This window comes from Perca fluviatilis, chromosome 20, assembly GCF_010015445.1.
Source record: "Perca fluviatilis chromosome 20, GENO_Pfluv_1.0, whole genome shotgun sequence".
Lineage (NCBI taxonomy): Eukaryota > Metazoa > Chordata > Actinopteri > Perciformes > Percidae > Perca > Perca fluviatilis.
The window spans coordinates 21,097,765-21,115,869 of record NC_053131.1 but is presented as its reverse complement, the minus strand read 5'-3'; the positions used below and the strand labels follow the sequence as shown (position 1 = coordinate 21,115,869).

General features: G+C 41.7%; 1 protein-coding gene across 2 annotated transcripts; it reads right to left on the bottom strand.

The window, feature by feature from the left end:
* Positions 1-3,549: 3,549 nt before the first annotated feature.
* On the bottom strand, positions 3,550-16,998 carry LOC120549474 (intraflagellar transport protein 43 homolog A). Of its 2 annotated transcripts, XM_039786420.1 has the most exons (10): positions 16,874-16,998; positions 15,544-15,645; positions 15,419-15,430; positions 12,962-13,032; positions 10,350-10,385; positions 9,487-9,533; positions 5,440-5,512; positions 4,563-4,638; positions 4,358-4,420; positions 3,550-4,115 (listed from the first exon to the last, which is right to left on the bottom strand). In XM_039786420.1, exons 1-10 carry the CDS (start codon positions 16,916-16,918, stop codon positions 4,005-4,007), a joined length of 636 nt encoding a protein of 211 aa, XP_039642354.1. In that variant the 5' UTR covers positions 16,919-16,998; the 3' UTR covers positions 3,550-4,004. The 2 variants fall into 2 exon arrangements, with proteins under 2 accessions (XP_039642354.1, XP_039642355.1); XM_039786421.1 differs by lacking the exon at positions 15,419-15,430.
* Positions 16,999-18,105: the final 1,107 nt, after the last annotated feature.

Genomic DNA, 18,105 nt, shown 5'->3' with positions numbered 1-18,105 from the left:
TTTATCGCCAGTGGCTACAAGACAAAGAGGTTCTGCTGTATACCTGGCTGCGGACGGCATCCTGCATGATGGAAAGAGTTTATGACAGAGGGGGGTGTGTGGTGAGGCCCAACAGGCCACCTTGACCTGTCCCTGCTCAGAGGACCTTGGTGAACCCCGTCCCATTGCCCCCAGCACCCCACAAGCGACCTGGCCACTCCAACCGCCACTGAGTTATTATCATAATTTCCCAGAGAGGCATTGCAGGGCCTCCGCGATCAGAGAGGCATCCGTGTTTTACAGAATGTTTTCTGTTTTATTGCCTTTAAGTCACTCATAGGCCAGCGGAGAGGGCCCACAATGATAAGAAAACCAGTCATGTGAAAAATGAAGGACCTTGCGTACAGGACTGAGAGGTGAGGAAGGGAAATAATAAAATACATGACAAATGTGGAGCTCGACTGTATTTCATGTTCAAACCCCTGTCTCACCCCCCAACCCTCGGCTGCACTACAAACATATGAGGGGAAATAATAATAATGAATTTAGCCAATCTCACCATCTCAATCTCACTGATACAAAAGAACAGAAGCTTTTTTTCCCCATCTCATGGTTTACACTTGAAAAAAACTCCCAGCCTCTCATTCCCCCTCCTGGGTCCTTTGACAACATGACGGCCGTGAGATGCCCAGGGGCATTCAAAGCTGCCACCGTCCCAGCCATTTCATGTCCAAGCCCACCTGGGGTAAACAAAAAAAGGACTTGGAGCGGTAGAATATTAACTAAAGAAGAGAGGGGGGAAAAAATAGTACTGACAAAACTGAAAATACTTTTCAACCCATCAAACTTTCAATCTTAAAAAATACCACTTTCATTCTCTTTTGTGGAGCAATTTCCCCTCCTCTCCCACAACCCCCTGTGGGTTTTTAAAGGTGCAGTATATCTAATGAAAAATAAAACATCTGTTTAATCTAGCTATTTCAAAAGCAAATCCCCTTTTGATCAAAAAATGATATTGATCTGTCTGCCTTAGTTGTGTGGCGAGGATTTCTCCTTTAAACTTGAAATATCATGAAGTCTTTGTGGCAAATCAATACTGGGGCTTCTTTTTGAGGCTTGTTTCAAAGAGCGCAAGATCTATTTGAATATGGTTGATACAGTTTAGCTAGTTATGTTACAAATTAATGTGTAAAACATGATCTCGTCCTGGCTTTAAAAGGGGGATGTCTTCATTTTCTTGCCTTTTTAAACCGATAATAATCCTTTCATGACCGGTTCATGGCACCTGACTGATGCAGTGCTGGCCAGTGACAGGGAACCTGTGACAGGCACGCGGCCCCTGGTGGAATGAACTGGTCCTAATATTCCTTGAGCTTTAGCGTGTCTGTCCTCACCCCTCACTCTGTGTCTGCGGGGCCCCGGCATCGGGCCCCAGCTATCTCCACATCTCCCCATTTTCTTTAATTACACCTCAGCATATTGCTTTTGGGCCATATGGAAGGCAGATATTGTGACCAGATAAGATGTATAAACTTCTGTCAACACCACAGCATATTAGGTAGAGCTGGAAGCATATTATCTCTATTCTATCCTTCCAATTAGCGCCCAATATCAAAATACATTAAGACAAGCCTGTCGACATGGAGCAGGAAAAAACATTACATTAATGGGGCCTTCCTCCGTTTTTTATTAAAATTGTATTACTTCCTTGCGTTTGTTTTCTTTGCCACAAAATGAAAAGTAATTTCCACCAAGGGACCCAATAAAAACACAGATAAATTACCCATTTAAACCCAATGGAACTCCCTGTTCTCAGCTGGTCCATGCTGACCTAAAGGTTTTACAGGGGGGTCTTCAGTAACAAACTGCTGCTTTAAAAATAAACAGTGTAGATTCACACGAGAAAACTTCTTTTCCTGCATACAACTCTGAGATTTGGTGTGCCATGGTGTTGCATGTGTCCCATCATATCAAAGGATTTTAAACATTGTGTCATTACTGGAACATTTTGAATGAAATATCGGATTACAGAAGCATCAGCATTGGGGCAACATGGATTTTTACAGCAGTAATGGCTCCATTATTTTAATAGAAAAATGTCAAGGAACCCCCCAAAAAAACCAAAAAACACAGCCTTGGAAAGCGTCGTCCAACTGTCACCTCCCAGTGACACCATGTTCACCTGAAAGCTACCCCATAACCAAAAAGCTCTCTAACAACACAACTGTCTTCTTCACTAGAAATAATGTACATATTGTAGCTGTTTTGATGTGATTGAATTCACTGCACCCAGACAGTGAGAGGTCATTCTGAGCCTCGCTGCAGCATCAGGATACACTGTATGCACTGAGAGACACGGAGAGAATAAAGAAGACGAGAGCGGCAGGATGAGGGAGTGGAGAGGTCACTTTGAGAAGCTGGATGCAAGCATATGCCAAACAGCGTCTCTGGATCTCTCTCTCTCTCTTTCTCTAATCCCCTCTCTGATCCACCGATGCATGGGCCAATCATTTGAGGCCGGCCACAACCCGTGATCACTGGGCCCTAATCTGAGTCCTCGGCCCGTCCGCAGTCCACCTCAGACAGCACCGGCCGGCTGCCAGCAGAGGAGTGGCAGGCTTAGCCTTCTCCAGAGAGACAGCTAGAGGTTGTCTCTACATGGATGGGTACTTCGCAGCTCGGCGGGGGCAGGAGGAAGGGGCAACATAGCAGCTGCTCAGGGCATATGGGCAGAATTCATTAAGTCTGGCTAAATAAGCCAATTGTGGAGGCGGTAAAAAAAGAAAAAAATGCATTTGTATGTCTGATAGAGAAACAGAGATCACTCACGGCATTTGAGCACTGGGCTCAAATATACTGCCACACACAAACATTCTGAGCACAAATATCCTGTGTGATAGCTTCGTCCTGAGGTGTTACACTTAAAGGAGTTGATTCAAGGCCCACCAAATGACAAATCTGGATCTATTTGTGATGGGCAGTGATTGAGCTGTTAGATGCATAGATTATGTGTCCTTGAGGACTTTGCTGTGCATCTCCAAATGTCATGAGACTGCTCTCTGCCTCAGAAATAAACCTAATCACAATCTGTAAATGTTACAGCTGTTTCTATAATAGACCTAGCCTGACTTTGGAGGCCTGCATTTATATTCACACACATGAACCAAAGACAAAACTGAATGCTGATACAGGCGACCAGCACATGTTGAAGGCACGGTATACAACGCATTTCGTAAATCATATCAAATTGTGTGACAATGTCGATTTAAATTCACTTCTGAAAACATCCATATACTGTCCTGTGGCCTGCTTGGTGGGAGCTATATTCAGTGTTATCACATTTTTGTGTAAGATTTGTGTTCTTTTACTTAAAGAGCACACACCTGACACAAGGCTGCTGTCTTGTTCCCGACTTACATCCAATTCTCTTTATCCAGTAAAAGGTATAATGTATGCTAATCCCCCAGGTGTCAATAGGAACTCTGTTCAATGCATTTGAGATAATAGTGAAGAAGGGGTTGCTCCTATCGAAGACCTGGAAGATAAAGTCAATGGCACAGTCAATAACAATAAGGTTGTAGGCTTTAATGAGGAATGTTAATTTGAACACAATCAACTGGATTTCAGCTTAGCTGATTATCAACCTTGGACTTGTATGAGGGTGTTGATAATGCTGGCAGTACAGGGAGGGCTTCTTCTTTATCTGTGACAGCTTTTTTTTTTTTTACTTTTTTATACTAAATCAGTTTGCCTTTTGGCTGTTTAAGTTAGAAACTACCCAAAAAATAAGAGTGATATTCCAAAAACCTAAACAAAGACAGGGTAAGACAACACGGAACTGTTCACTGCACAGTGAACTTTATTTAGAAAATTCATGAAACACTCTATACACTTTACAAAATATAAATTCTGGATAACAAACAGTAATTCAAGTTACTATAACCAAAGTCACTGGCCCTTCTGTGTAATGGACATTCACCCAGTTCCCACTGGAGCCATTTAAAGTCCCAGTCCAAACCTCCTCCTCATGTTACAGGCAACGCAGCCTGCTCCTCATTCTCTCCTTGATCCCATTCCATCAGCAGCTCTGAGGACACTTCTGTAAACAGATGATCCCAGTCCCAGATCACATCATCCTGAAGAGCAGAAGAGGGGGAGAAAATAAGAATCAGAGGGAGACATACCAAGAAAGAGAGCATGGGGAACAGAGGGAGCAAAGAGAGGAGAATGGGGGAAGGAGAGCAGAGGGTGTTAATGTACACATCATAAATCTTGATTACCTGGGAGACAGAGTGGCAACCTCCCCTGGTGCTCTAGAAACAGCTGGACAGGCATTCGCTGGAAGTTCACAAGCTATATTTACTAAAAACTCACTCACCTCTTTCACCTCCTGCTCTGGCGCTAAAACCTTGGTGAGGAGCTTCAAGTCAATCTCTCCATCCTGAAGAAAGATCGCAGTAAAATTCACTTAGCTTACACAAACAGAGGTAAAGTTGGTTGCAAAATTAAATGGACCACCTTGATAAAGAAGAGAGGTAGGAACATCAAAGAGATATAAAAAGAAATGTATGTCCTTGACTTACTAAGGTCTGGAATGCAGAATAATGCTTTAGATCATTGTCCAGATCTCTGTAGGTCATTACCCGGTTTACCTGGATGCTAACAAGGAGACAAAAAGTCAGAATAGGCATCTAATAGACTAACAGATATTTATTTCAATCAGGACAACACATAGAAAAGTAGTAGCCATCCTGACTGCAGTGCTTTCACAATACATGCAAACGAAGAAGTTTGAAGTTTGTGCACAATGAAGCTCCAAGACTTTAAGCAAAGACCACAGAGAGCAAGAGATGGTTGCCAAGTGGTAAACGCTTCAAATTGAAACCCAGCTGCTTATCTGTGGGTTGGAATTAAGTGGGGGGGGCTCTCAAAGTGGCCGGGGCCTAGCAGTGCATGCCAGTCCTACTTACTGCACATTACACGCTACATTGCCCCCGCAATGAGTTCAATGTGGATATTATCTCGCACAGAGAGCAAGCCCCAGCCTAATAACCTCCACCGCTGTCATAGCCTTGCTACATATTCGACACATGTCGGCGTGTCTCTCACTGCCCTGTAAATCAAAGGGCCCAGTTAGTAGAGACCCTGGTAACAGAGTTGCATAAATCACAACCAACTGTTATTTCTCCATTTCAGCCGATAAAGCAAGACACTCTGCAATGGTATGAGTGGAGGACAGGTAACCATCAAAGTCACCAGAGCAGGCTACTGATCTAGTGTACTGTGCACAGACAGAGGTTAACTGTCATACATGAGTCTGGGGACGCTCTGTGTGTGTGTGTGTGTGTGTGTGTGTGTGTGTGTGTGTGTGTGTGTGTGTGTGTGTGTGTGTGTGTGTGTGTGTGTGTGTGTGTGTGTGTGTGTACATCCTTCTAAAAGTTTAAGGTGTCACTACCATACCTTGGTGGAGCTGCAATTTGCATGGTGAGATCTTCTTCCTGTACTTCTTCAAGGTCTGGAATCACTGGAATATCTGAAAACCCCAACATTTTACAGAGGATCTGATAACATTTTAAAAAGTCTCAAAATTTGACAAAATCTGATTAGCAGCCAAATGACAGAATCATTTATGAAAAATACAGTAAATCCCCTGTGTAAGGCTGCTAAATTTTTTGTGTGAATATGAGTATGTGTGACCATGTCTGTGTGGCACTTCCTCCACTCCCTCTCTCTGGTTACATCCTCATAAGAGCTGCCCTGTCACAATAGCCATGCGGCCATGAATATTCAGGAGGCGAGGCGTCAGCTCTTCCTGCTGTGAGAGGGGCGCTGGCCAGGGGCTCCCCAGAAAGCACCCCCTGCTACCTTAGCATTTGGGCCCTGTCAGTGCCGCCCACCCCCAGGACCCGCAGTGGCCGGTAGGCCGACCTCCATGTCCACACTGCCACTCCGACTGGGGCGGCATCCAGCCATGTGCAAGAGTATTTGCTTGCGGGCCCATCTGTGTGGGGTCGGAAGTCACAGTGCGGCCTGGCAGGGGCTGCAGTGCCAGGAGCCGCCAACCCGCTGCTCAAACAGTGGGAACCCACTTTAATTGGCAAAACGCAACAGGACAGAGGATGGCTCCACTCCCAAGAAGGACAGGGCAAACTTTCACAGCATTTTTCAGATGGATGTTTGTTGGAGCAGGGAAATAAAAGAGGCATAATAAGACAGATTGGATGAAATAAGTTATATAGTTAATAATAGATAAAGATACTGATTGAAATGTGTTCAAAGACTTTAATAATGAGTCCCTTATTGTGTGATCACATTTATCAACTAAAAGTTACAATATAGCTAAAGAAGAATGTACACAATAGTCAATCAGGAAGCATTGTTTGCACAAAAAACAAGGGTTCTAAGTTTTATCATGTTTGTATCAAACAGTATACATTTTTGTGTAGTACAGACAGTTGCCAAAAACTTTACTGGCTTTCCATCTGCCCTTATAAAAAAATGTGTTAACTTTGGATGTGATGTGGATTTCCTGAACAATATTGGAGGGGGGGGGCAGACTGCACATCCTTATTAGCTCCACAGCTGAGTGTTGACAGTGAGAGAGACAGAGAGAGAGAGAGAGAGAGAGAGAGAGAGAGAGACGAACAGACATGGAGAGAAAAAGAGAGAGCTGGACTGCATGAAGAGGGTTGTCAGTAATCTCTAACCACAGTACTGCACCCTGAGGGGAAAGTCAATAGAGGAGCTAAATAGAGGTGAGGAGATGGAAGTGTGCATCTGATGTGAGGAAATATCTTGGCATCTATGTCACCATTCCTTCAAAATAACTCCTGAAAATAAACTGGAGTTGAAGAAACATCGATCTGTGATGCAACACAACATTTTAGTTCTCTATAAAAGTTATGGACTGTTGAGATGAAGAGAAATTATTTTGATTCTGAACATATTTCTTAAAAGACAAACCTAACCTATCAACTCTCAGAAGATAACAAAAGCGCACCCTCTGTTGATAACTTATTTCTTTCTCTTTTTTAATTAAACCAAATTAAAAATGCCACGCTCGTTTAGCCGCTGACAAGATTCATCTGTGTTTCTGATATCCAAATAAATGCAGGCGCGGGTATTTCATATTCATGAGGCCCCGGTGACACTTTGTCCTCTCATTTACAAAGCACAGCGTTCAGCAGAATCTGTCCCCCCTGGACCCCCAATCAAATTTAATGGTCTTAGTGCAATGACATCAAAAAGCCTTGCTTTCCAGCTCTTTGCAAACAGCTTCCTGGGTTGTCTATCTGTCCAAACACACACACGCTTTTTCATTTCAACCAGTAATACACTATTATCACACTCTATGAGAGTTCAATGTGAAGCACAGAGGCATACGTTGTCTATATGCAAAGTCTATTATTAAGTGAAAAAGGTAACAACATTTTTGAATGGGCTTCAAATTCAACCCATTACTGGAGGTCAAGCGGGGCATAAAAGCAGCCGCAAACAAGCCAGTGTTTTCTTCTGACGCAAAGGGCAGCTCCATCAGTAGGAGCTGTCATTCCTTAGCGCGCCACACATTACCTACACTCACTTCCTTCCCTCGGCTGGACATGTATCAAGGTGGCTTTTGTCTGGCAGCGAGCAGGACAAGCATATCCTTATTACATGGTTGCATCCAGCTTCCTCGCTGAAGCATGTAAATATCAAAAGGGGATAATTTGCTGTGAATGTAGACATACTCCCAGCAGGCACACGCCAGTCAGCGACTTTGGAGAACAGGACATCTTGGGCTCCTATAATCTACGCAGGGGTCCAGTCAAATGATTACCTAGGCACAGAATCCATTTGAAAGGCTTATGGGACAATATTCAACACATCAATGGCTACGAGTAAGACAGTGAGACATGAAAAAGATGAGTGTTTTTGCGATACCGGTGCTATTTTAAGTGACTAGCAGGAGGCTGTGGGGCCAGCTGATGGGAAGATGGGAGCAGGGGACTGGGCTAGCCTTCTCTCTCTCTCTCTCTCTTTCTTTCTCTGTGCTTGTAGCCAGTGGACATAAGGGATAAGGGTAGGGGACATAATCAAGATCGCAGGGGCTATCTCACTAACCCTCAGCACTGTAATTTCCAATGCCCCTGCCTCCGGCTCTGTATTAAGAGGTCTCCCTCCACAGAGTAATAATCTTTCCGGCGGCATTAACTGCAAGAGAACCAAACCTCTGGACTCTTCATTCAACTGGCCGTTTTAGCCATCACATACTAGACAGTGACAGACAATATGTGTATGTGCACATAAAATGTAACTGAGACGTACAGTATTATAAAATGTTTAAAGTACCTTAAACCCTGCATTTCATGTGTGCAATTGTGATTATATCAATACATTTAAAAATGTATTCTGTAAAATGATTTATTTTTTCCAATTTCAATATTGCAACATTTACATAGGGATGAGTGATAATTAAATACTATTGTTTACTAGATCTCCACATTATAATAATTTGTAATAACGCTTTATCATAGTTCACAGTTCTCATGAGAAAATGAATGATAAAAGTTAAATATTTGAATAAAAAAACTACAAAGACACAATTGTTTCCTTAATGTTAGTAATTCCTCACATATTTGTAGTTTTGTTTTGAGTTACATAACTTATATTTCATTCTTCTTCCTATTCTAAGTATCATCATCATGTAGTGCAATACGGAATTTAGAAACATGATGATGGACATTTTATACAGTGTTATGAGCTGTAGTTGACTGCGGATAAAAGGGTTTGAATAATATGCTATTTATTTGTTCATAAATGGCATTACTCAATACTAACTGAGATACTGTTGTGTTATAAGTCCTTCAGTGTTGTCAACTGAGCATTTCATGCTGCAAACCTATATAAGGCAATTTGATCCTATTTCCCCAACTGCCTTGTGCCACAAAATAGAACAATTATTCTAGGCAGGGTTCAGCTTAAATTTCCCCACTCAGTTTTGACATTGTTTGTGGTGCGCAGAGTTGGGCCCTCAGGTGACTCAGTTACTGCGACTGTGTGTGTGTGTGTGTGTGTGTGTGTGTGTGTGTGTGTGTGTGTGTGTGTGTGTGTGTGTGTGTGTGTGTGTGTGTGTGTGTGTGTGTGTGTGTGCCTGTGTTGTGTGTGTGTGTGTGCGTGTGCGACTAACTGAGCAGCTCTAGGTGGAGAGGGAAACACTTAAATCCCATCACCTATAGAGTTAACCTTATTTATTGAGCATATTCATTTGTCATTTTCTTAAAAAGGGCCCTGCTTATACGGTGTCACACACTGGTCAAAAGGAAGAACACAGAGGCAGAGTTCGAACACATGAATTCATGCTGGATTCAAGGAGAAATATGGTGTGAGCATCAGTGAAAAGCGATGATCTGACTACCTGCTTATCTGCTCTACTTCCAGAGGATGAATGTGCCGAGGAGGCACTGGAGGGCTCCTCTTTGCCCGTGAGGAGAGACACAGAGTGGGGCATAGTGAGGGTGCTCTTACCTCCTTCATCATCTGATCCCTGGGGAGTTTGTGGTCGCAGGCGGCGGCTGTAGAAACAGGAAGTGTGAGAGTATGAATTATTTAATGCTTTCAAAATGGAGCCCAACGGTGAGGTCATCCCAGGGAGTGAGTGAATTGGCTCCTGGGCTACTTTGCTTTGATGATAGGCCTGTGTTTTGTCTTGTCTTTCTCTCACGGTAGTCAGGACACTTGCTACAGCCTGACTGGACTTCTGAACAGTAGTCTCTGCCAAAAGACTGATGATGGTATGAGACGCTGCTGTGCTGTCTGGGTGACCAGCCTGCAAGCCTTAGACAAGATCACCTCTAGGATTTAAAAAAACAACAACTAAAAAACAGCTGGAGCAGCAGTCTGAATAAGTATTACTGAGACAAGACAGTTGTGACAGAAGCACAACATAAGGGATTTTTTTTTTTTTTGCAGGGTAACAACTTTACAAACAAAGCCTCTATCTCACTACAGCCATTCAGGCACTGAGGCACTGGGCTCCAACTGCGGTGATGAGTAAAACATAGACGACTTCGTCCTCTACCTGCCTCTCCTCATGATGTCTATTCTAGTCACAGAAGGATGTGAGGGAGGGTGAGGGGGAAAAACTAGAATAACAGAAAAAAACTTGGCTCCTAACAGCAATAAAAGTGATGACAACTCAGTCACGCTATTTTTTAATCATGTTAAGTGATTGTTCTTGGAAGGCAAGGATTAGTTGAAACCAAGGACAATCTAAAAGGACAGCACTATTTCCACTTTACTGCAAAGGGAACAAACATTTAAACTGACCTATTTTATGCATACACACAAAACATGTAACTGGCATTGATGTGGTGGCTGAGTAAACTTACTCTTCCAGGTCTTCAGCTGCAGGCCTTCTTGAAGATCTGTATAGCAGCAGAACAAAACAAGTGTTACACAAATTAAATACCACACTTGTTAGATTACATTTTTCCTGCCTTCAAAATAATGATAAGCACAAGGAATAATATAATATTCCTGGCACAGTCCATAGAGCTATTTTGAGGAATACATCCTCTCCATCTGTATCTAATGATAGTAATTCTGCTATATCAGAGACAGTGGGGTTTACAATAGTTGTCTTCTCCACTCGGTTTTCTCAACCTCGTCTCTTGCTGGACGATGCTGTTATTTTCAGACTTCTCTCCATTTACACAGCTCAGCTTGAACAGAGCACGCCAGCTACCAAAGTACTGTGTTTCGACACTTCTCTGTTCTCTCAACACAGTATTTTTAGCATTCGCTATCTGTTTTAAGAAAGGTAGAAATCACACCAGAACAAAAACAAAAACATTATTATTACCTAAGAAGTATTTCACCAGATCAGTCATATAACATAAGAAAGGAATCAATGCAGAGTGAGTGCTTGTGTGTTCTAACTAGCCTAAAATTTGTATAAGAGGTTTTAATCTTTTCTCATGATGCAAAATGCTTTTGCTCGTACTCCTGGTTGAGTAGTGCCCCCTACTGGTTTTAAAAGTAATACATCCAGTACAGAAACAGTCTTTTCCTTGCTGTCATTTTCATCCTTTCATACTGTCACTAATCAAGATTGCAGGCTTGCAGTAATAATGGGTATTAAATAAAGTCATACTTTTAAATAAATATACATTTCTCAAAAAGAAATAATAATAAAAGAGCTGCATATCATAATACATAAGTACCAATTTTGGGATTAAAATCACTGCACACTAATGTCAGTGTTCAGGGGCTCCGGACATCACTAGAAAGGCAAACCCGCTGTGAACAACTATGGGAAATAAATGAAAGCTTCTATGTCAAAAGTAGCACCTGCACACAAACGCCAATCCCTACTTTCAGATCACCATAAGAGAGATCCCTCGTTCTTCCAGAGGCTACTCACTTTTTTTCTATTAAAGGGTTTTCCTGCGGGGTGTTTGCTGAACAGTTTGCTGTACAGACTGTAAAGACTTTAAGGCTAATTTGATGTGTGACTTTGGGTTATATCAATAAAATTGACTTGACAGGCAGAGCAGACAACATTTCAATTCAGACAAACAAACTCAACTCAAATAAATAAAGCCAGCACAAAAATCCCGATATCGCACCTTATAGTGTCCCACAGGGAAATCTGAATACCAATTTATGTCATATATATCAAATGTAATCTGAATACATACATACATTTAAGGTATTATGTATTTGTTATGTGTATTGGAAAAAGGGGAGACCCAAAATATAAGGAAAGAGTCACATAAAACACAACTAGCTAACCAATTCTCAGCTGAAAATGTTGACTCCTGTGTTGTCAGTCTTATCCATACTGGATACTCGAGTCCAACCAGGCAGGGCAGAGAGGAGCTAAGGGAGCCTACCTGCCTGCCCTTGGACTGTGTCCTGTCGGGGGGCGGGGGTGGCGACACTTAAGACACATTACAGGCCCCTTGATTAAGACTCATGTAAGGCAAAGCGATAGACATGGTAAAACTGTCTGGAAAAAGTTGTTAGGGATAAAATATATTGTGACAACCTGGTTTCAAAGGTTCATCAATAAACTGACAGATCATTTAGTGTCAATTAGAAGTGATAGATCGACAAATCCTGGGATTTCTGCGCTGGGATTAGTGGGAGGAGGGCAGCGGTGATTGAGCATGAGGGGTGACATTGAAGGGAAAGTCCTTGCCGGTTCCAGGGGGGACCATTACTTACATTGTTTCAGAGGGGATCAATGCGCACGCAAACCCCTTTTACACCTCCTGTGTTTCAATCGCTTTGTGACTGGGAATCAAGCTAGGATACGCAAAAGCACAGAAGCGACACACTGACCTTCTGTGAGAAAGGAAAGATCTATTGAGTTTGCCGTTTTCCCTGCTTGCACTAACGGTGCAGTAAACTACGCAAATAAGCACAACTGACTCAGCCGGTTCACTTTGATGCATCTCCCATGCTCTCTCTTCCACCTCTAAACACAGTGGCAGGTGGAAGACAGACACAAACAAGAGAGGGAGTTGCACATTACAATAAAAAAGTCTCATGTTGATTTAGTCATGTACAGTATTCAGATTTAGATTTGTTAGTTGTAAACAAACGCGCAAACACCGTCCATCTGTTCCAAATATTTCATGAATTCTCCATGTTGTGCTCCCTATGTAAAGAGCAGACTGCAGTGGTAAGGGGTGATTAAGTGGCTTCAACCCCTGTGATGAAGTGGCTAGCTGACTAACAGTGCCCTCCTGTGGCTGATACATTAACAATGTCAATTACCGCCTTGCTCACAGATGAAGACGAATGGAGAGTTGCCTGCTCAGACAGGCTCCCTCTAACCTTGTTGATTCACAGCCTGAGTGCCAAATATGCACTGATAAATAAGCTCATTCAACAGCATGAGAGTTCATTAATAACACATAACCCAAGACCACAGCTCGCAGTCTCCACCTTGGGTGTAGCCACAGGAGATAGAGGAAAAGGTGAAGATACGTACTTGGCAGAACCAGACCCAGAGCTTTCTTCTGCCCAGCCACCCTGCCGTCGGGCCGGTTTAGGAGGAGGGCCCTGGAAGAAGAGAGAAATTTATTAGCAAAAAGCTTCATTGAATGTTTACTCACTCACATAGAGGATAAACAAATCACATGTGTTAGCATTCTAACTGTTATTCGGCTTTAATCTTGGAAAATGAAGCACAAAAACATCATGGTTGTTTGATGATATAGCTTTACGTTTTGTCATAATTATAGGGGCTTAAAATTATAGGGCTTATATGTTACATCAATACCTGTTTGACAAAGTGGTGAATAGGCTATAATGTGTAAGTAGAAAATCTGTTTTTAAAGTGAAAATGTGCCAGTAGATGGCCCTCTTGTCCATAACAATGAAAAGGGGGGCACCTTAAATTTACAAAAATGTAAAATAAAATGCAAGTTTAATTGTCCTGCTAAAGGTGTGGGGACCATTTAAACCAAAGTTCACCTCTAATCCTATACTCCAATATCTAAGTTGCAAGCTACAAAAAACCTCCTGTACAGTAAACAACATGCCTGGTATGTGCAGCACAGATTCATCTACAGCTCTCCATCGTTTCGTTTATTATTATAATGTTCAATACCGTCCATTTTCAGCACCAGAACATATGAAGCAGAGTGTGGGAACTGCCAGGGCCTGTAAGTCTGACCCTAAAATAGATCGATAAAAAAAAAGACCTTCTCTCTCTCTCTCTCTCTCATTCTTTGATTCTGAAAATAGTAAACTGAGTATGCATCTCGATCCTGAGACCGGGACCCTGAGACCAGCACTTGAATGAATGAATTCCTCAGAGCACACGGAGGTGGGCACTAGACAAATGAATTAGGGAAAAAAAGGCACAACATTTCTCATTACTAAATTGGGTCTGCAGAGGACAAAGTGCTCGTGAAGAATTTCTTTCGTTTATGATGAAAGAGGAAATAATCTTTCATGGCTGGTTCCTTCACCAAAGCCATTTATAAATCTGAATGTCACCATTAAGCAGGGCAGAGGGAGGGGGAGCCACTCTGCTCTGCTGTATATTACCATTAATCGAGTTAGCTGAGGCTGAAACAGCTCCCTCAACTTTGTGTTATTAGTAACTGTCTCTTTATTAGGAACAAAGGGAATTGCAATAATGACAATTGAGTCATTTAAGCAATATTAAAAAATTCCTTCAAGTAATGTGAAATTCCTCTGATGTTTGGTATTTCTGACAATGAACAATTTTCACGAGAGACAAGATAGTAAGGTCAAGTATCTTTGAGTGGAATACATTTATCCTGTGACAGTTATTTCACTCTACAAAAATGGAGAGGACCATAAGTGTCCTGAGAAACAAAACAAATCTGTGACTCGAATTCTTCATGACCAAATAAGAACTTCACAGTTGTAGTAAAATAGTTATGGCTGTTAAGGCAATTAACTTAGCTCTCGTAGTTTCTAATTTAGGATTCTCTGATGGTCTCTAGGGCAAGGGACTTGTGGTGGCCAAACCCTATGAGCCCATAAAAGCAAATGAGTCTTTGTTTAAAAGGATGACAGGAATGTGACCAATCAGTTGGGTATTTTAGGCAGAAGAGGCCAGGGTTGATAAATGAAGACTGCAAATAAACACACCCAGTCGCACGACACTCTGGAAAAATGTATTGCATGTGCACAGCAGGTCAGAGAGGGCGCGAGAATACCGGTTCATACATTAGGGAAGTTGCCCTAATTTGGGAACATTAGCCTAAAGCAAAAGCATTTCTGGAATTGTTTTGCTTTGGGAATGTTGGCTGGTTTACATTTTGCCAATCTAGGAGATGTGACTGATTCCATAAATGCCAACGATAGTGGAGTGAAATTATTTGTTATATGTCAACTCTGATTTGACTTCTCTCATATATTTTTGCCCTATATTTAGTCTAAATGTAACAACATTAACTCCAACATTTTTTAAGAGGCAGACATCACTGAGAAAACAACATTGCTGCTAAGACTTAACGTGATTAATGTCACATTAGGCAGTATAAGGAGAGGATTTATTTTTTTTAAAGTTGGTAGAGTCATGGGGACTTTAGTGATGTAATCTGCTTGTTTTTCAATTAGACAATTTACGAGAGAACCATTACAAAGCTTTGCGACTCTAAAGTTTTAAAGGGTTTTAGAGCTTGTATGAAGTAACTCTTCAAAACATTTGATCCAAGCACATCTGATCCAATACACACAGGATAATAAATGAAGAGCAGCTACCGTTTTGGAACAGTGTCGATCTGTTTTCAAACCTGCTGAAGTAGGAAAATGGCAACTCAAATGGCTCTGCATAAATTAGCCCTCTAATAAAACTCAATATGTGTGTCAATCTGGTGTTAGTACTACTGTAAATGGTATAAGGTTGATGTCTGGAGCATTAGCAGCAGAAGCCATGCAAATTCACCGCTTATTTCATGCTACCTACCTCATCGTCCTCCTGTGATTCATGTATGAGACAAAACCAAAATGCATATTGATGAAGATTAATGTTGTGAGGTGAAATTATAACAAGCAACTATCTATCTACATGTATATGCCATGTTCACATACTTCTCCCATTGAGGCAGATGTGGAGGACTTCCTTACGTAACGAGAATCTTCAAACGATGATTGGTCTGCTGCAAGGCGAGCTCTTCGTCCAGACTTTGCAACCTGGGAAATATGCATACTTTTTAAATGGAAAATAGATTTTGATATCATAAAGCCAGAAGCTGGCACTTCCAACGACTCCCAAAGATGTTGTGGTTTTGCTTTTCTTAAACTGTGCCATCTAATGAGCCAACCAAATGTTGTCTGGATGGACTTCAAAATACGGTAGATCAGGTTATTCCACTTTCATAAACCAACCAAGTTTGGTGCTTAGTATGCTTTTTCTTCATAATTTTGTACAACTTCCAATTCTGTGCAGTCACACTGTGCAGATGTGGCAATGACATTTTTCTTTTTGCACAGGATAGGAGCATTATTCAACATGTGAACATGTATGATTTTCCTTGAAGAACGGAGCAACAACTCTACTGAGGGACCATCATTAGACTTTCAGTAGGGTGCTGCATTATTTACCATTATTTTACCAAACAACAAAATATATTAAATATAAAACACTTTTTCAAAAATGGATGGCATAATCATAAGCATAAATTCATTCAGAGCTATTTGTAAAAAATAATAATAATAATTAATTTAAAAAAAAAGGTTTCTCAAATGCTGTAAACTCAAATTAACGGTTTTGTTTTCATCGCAAATATTTTAGCACAATAAAAATGAACATTAAACAATCAGCACCCCGAACACCAACAAACAGGAAGGTAAATGTATCCCCAAGAAACCTACAGTATAAAGTTACAATTCAAAGACAATTGCTTTTTATGGAGAAAGTGTGATAACAATTGAATTAAGTATACGCACACCCTGGATGATGACATGACATGGACGTTTCGTGTAAGATTTTCGATGGAGTAAAGTTAGTTACAGACCAGACAGGCCAGAGTGGGTAAAGAAAACCCATTCGACCTAACTGAGCACAGTAACCTAATCTATAGAGCCATGCGCTGCATGTCGGGAAATTTCGGGTAGCGGGGCTATAACCACTTAATATTAGTTTAGTTAGCTAATGTTGTATACTCACAGACAACCCTCTTCTGCTGCCGTTGCTCAAAAGCGGTATAAGAAAAATGGGTAACAGACAGGTTAAAAAGCTATCTAATTTACTGACTGGCTAATACTGACATTTACATTAGCGTAAAAGCTAAGCAGCTAGCATTAGCCTCACTGCACAGTAACATTATGCTCTCAACTCCATTTACAGCGTACAAACTTAACGTTACCTCTGCCCCTATTCCCTTAACTGCGTTCTCTGCTATTCAAACGAGTCACTCACATTTTTTATCGCTCCAAAATCTCCGAGCTGAAAGTTATCGTCCATTTCTTTCCTCCTTGCCACCCCACAAGGGTAGCGTCTTCCTGGTTATCAACAAGCGTCACGCTCTCCATGGTAACGCCAATCTGAAGGAAAGTTCGCGTCTCGGTAATCAACGCGATGTCGCGTCATTAAGTAGGTAAATAAACAAACAAACAAATAGCTACGATACACAGGAAGTATTTAGCTATGACAAATTGATTATAATGTTGCTGCTGTTGCTGAGTATCATGATAACAGCCAGGAGCTCGTTATGTTTAATATTATCTTTGTTTCCATTTTTTTGCTGCAGGGTAAAAAGCCCGGAAGGGGTTTCTCCTGCGATAGGACAGCATTTAGATGTGTTTCTGGTGCATGCAATGCACAGTGTCACCATTAATCAAACCCATTTTGAAGAAATAAGGTAAATAGATATTTTAACTGAATAGCCTGATCAAGTGACTAATTTCCTAAAATTAGAAATCTCATGCCATGTACACTGAAGCATGCAGTTCCAGTGAAAGGTCGTACCAAATATTGACTCAGTGTTGTTGGGTCAGTAAAAATAAGGGATATAGGGATATTAGAATCATTATGTCATCCAAACAATCAGAGTCTGAGTTTGCCTTTTACCAAACAAACAGCATCTTTCCCACAACTCCCACGCGTTTGCCATTTTTTTCTGTCACATTATCTCAGTGGTCTGTCACGTCAATATCCACACAGGCCTACAGCCAGAGGTCTGAGAAAGTAGGAAGATGGGACCTGAAGTTTCCCCTGACGTCCGCTAGATGTCGCTGCTATGCATATTTTATGTTCCTGGGGAGAAGCTGAACGGTAGCAGCATCCAGCGGATCACAGCAGCTGGCTGGGCTCCCCGTGCACCTTCAAGATGTCTTTGGTAACTTTGGCCCTCCATCTGCATTTGATTTTCCTACAAAACTTTATTTTGGATGTGGTTGATATTGTCAAAGGACTCATAAAAGTCCACTCAATGATCCCCCCCCAGCCATGCTAAGGGGTCCTTATGCTAATTAATGGGAATTTATGAGCACATTGCTTAACTTGGTTCAGCTTGTTCCTGTTTTGAATGATATAATTTCTGTCAATTTAAGGGTGGTTGGGTAGGTGGGTGAATGGGGCCGGGAGGGAGGGGGGGCAAATGTGTTATGTATCTGTGTGTGTGTGTGTGTGTGTGTAAAAGTGCTATATAA

What these genes read in the sequence shown, in the direction of transcription:
- LOC120549474 (XM_039786420.1), bottom strand. Translation starts at nt 16,918, where the DNA reads ATGGACGATAACTTTCAGCTCGGAGATTTTGGAGCGATAAAAAAT. An exon ending in TCTGGGTCTGGTTCTGCCAA is followed by an intron (nt 10,386 to 12,961) that starts GTACGTATCTTC and finishes GCTGCTATACAG; the next exon opens with ATCTTCAAGAAGGCCTGCAG. An exon ending in GCAGCTGAAGACCTGGAAGA is followed by an intron (nt 9,534 to 10,349) that starts GTAAGTTTACTC and finishes CTGTTTCTACAG; the next exon opens with CCGCCGCCTGCGACCACAAA.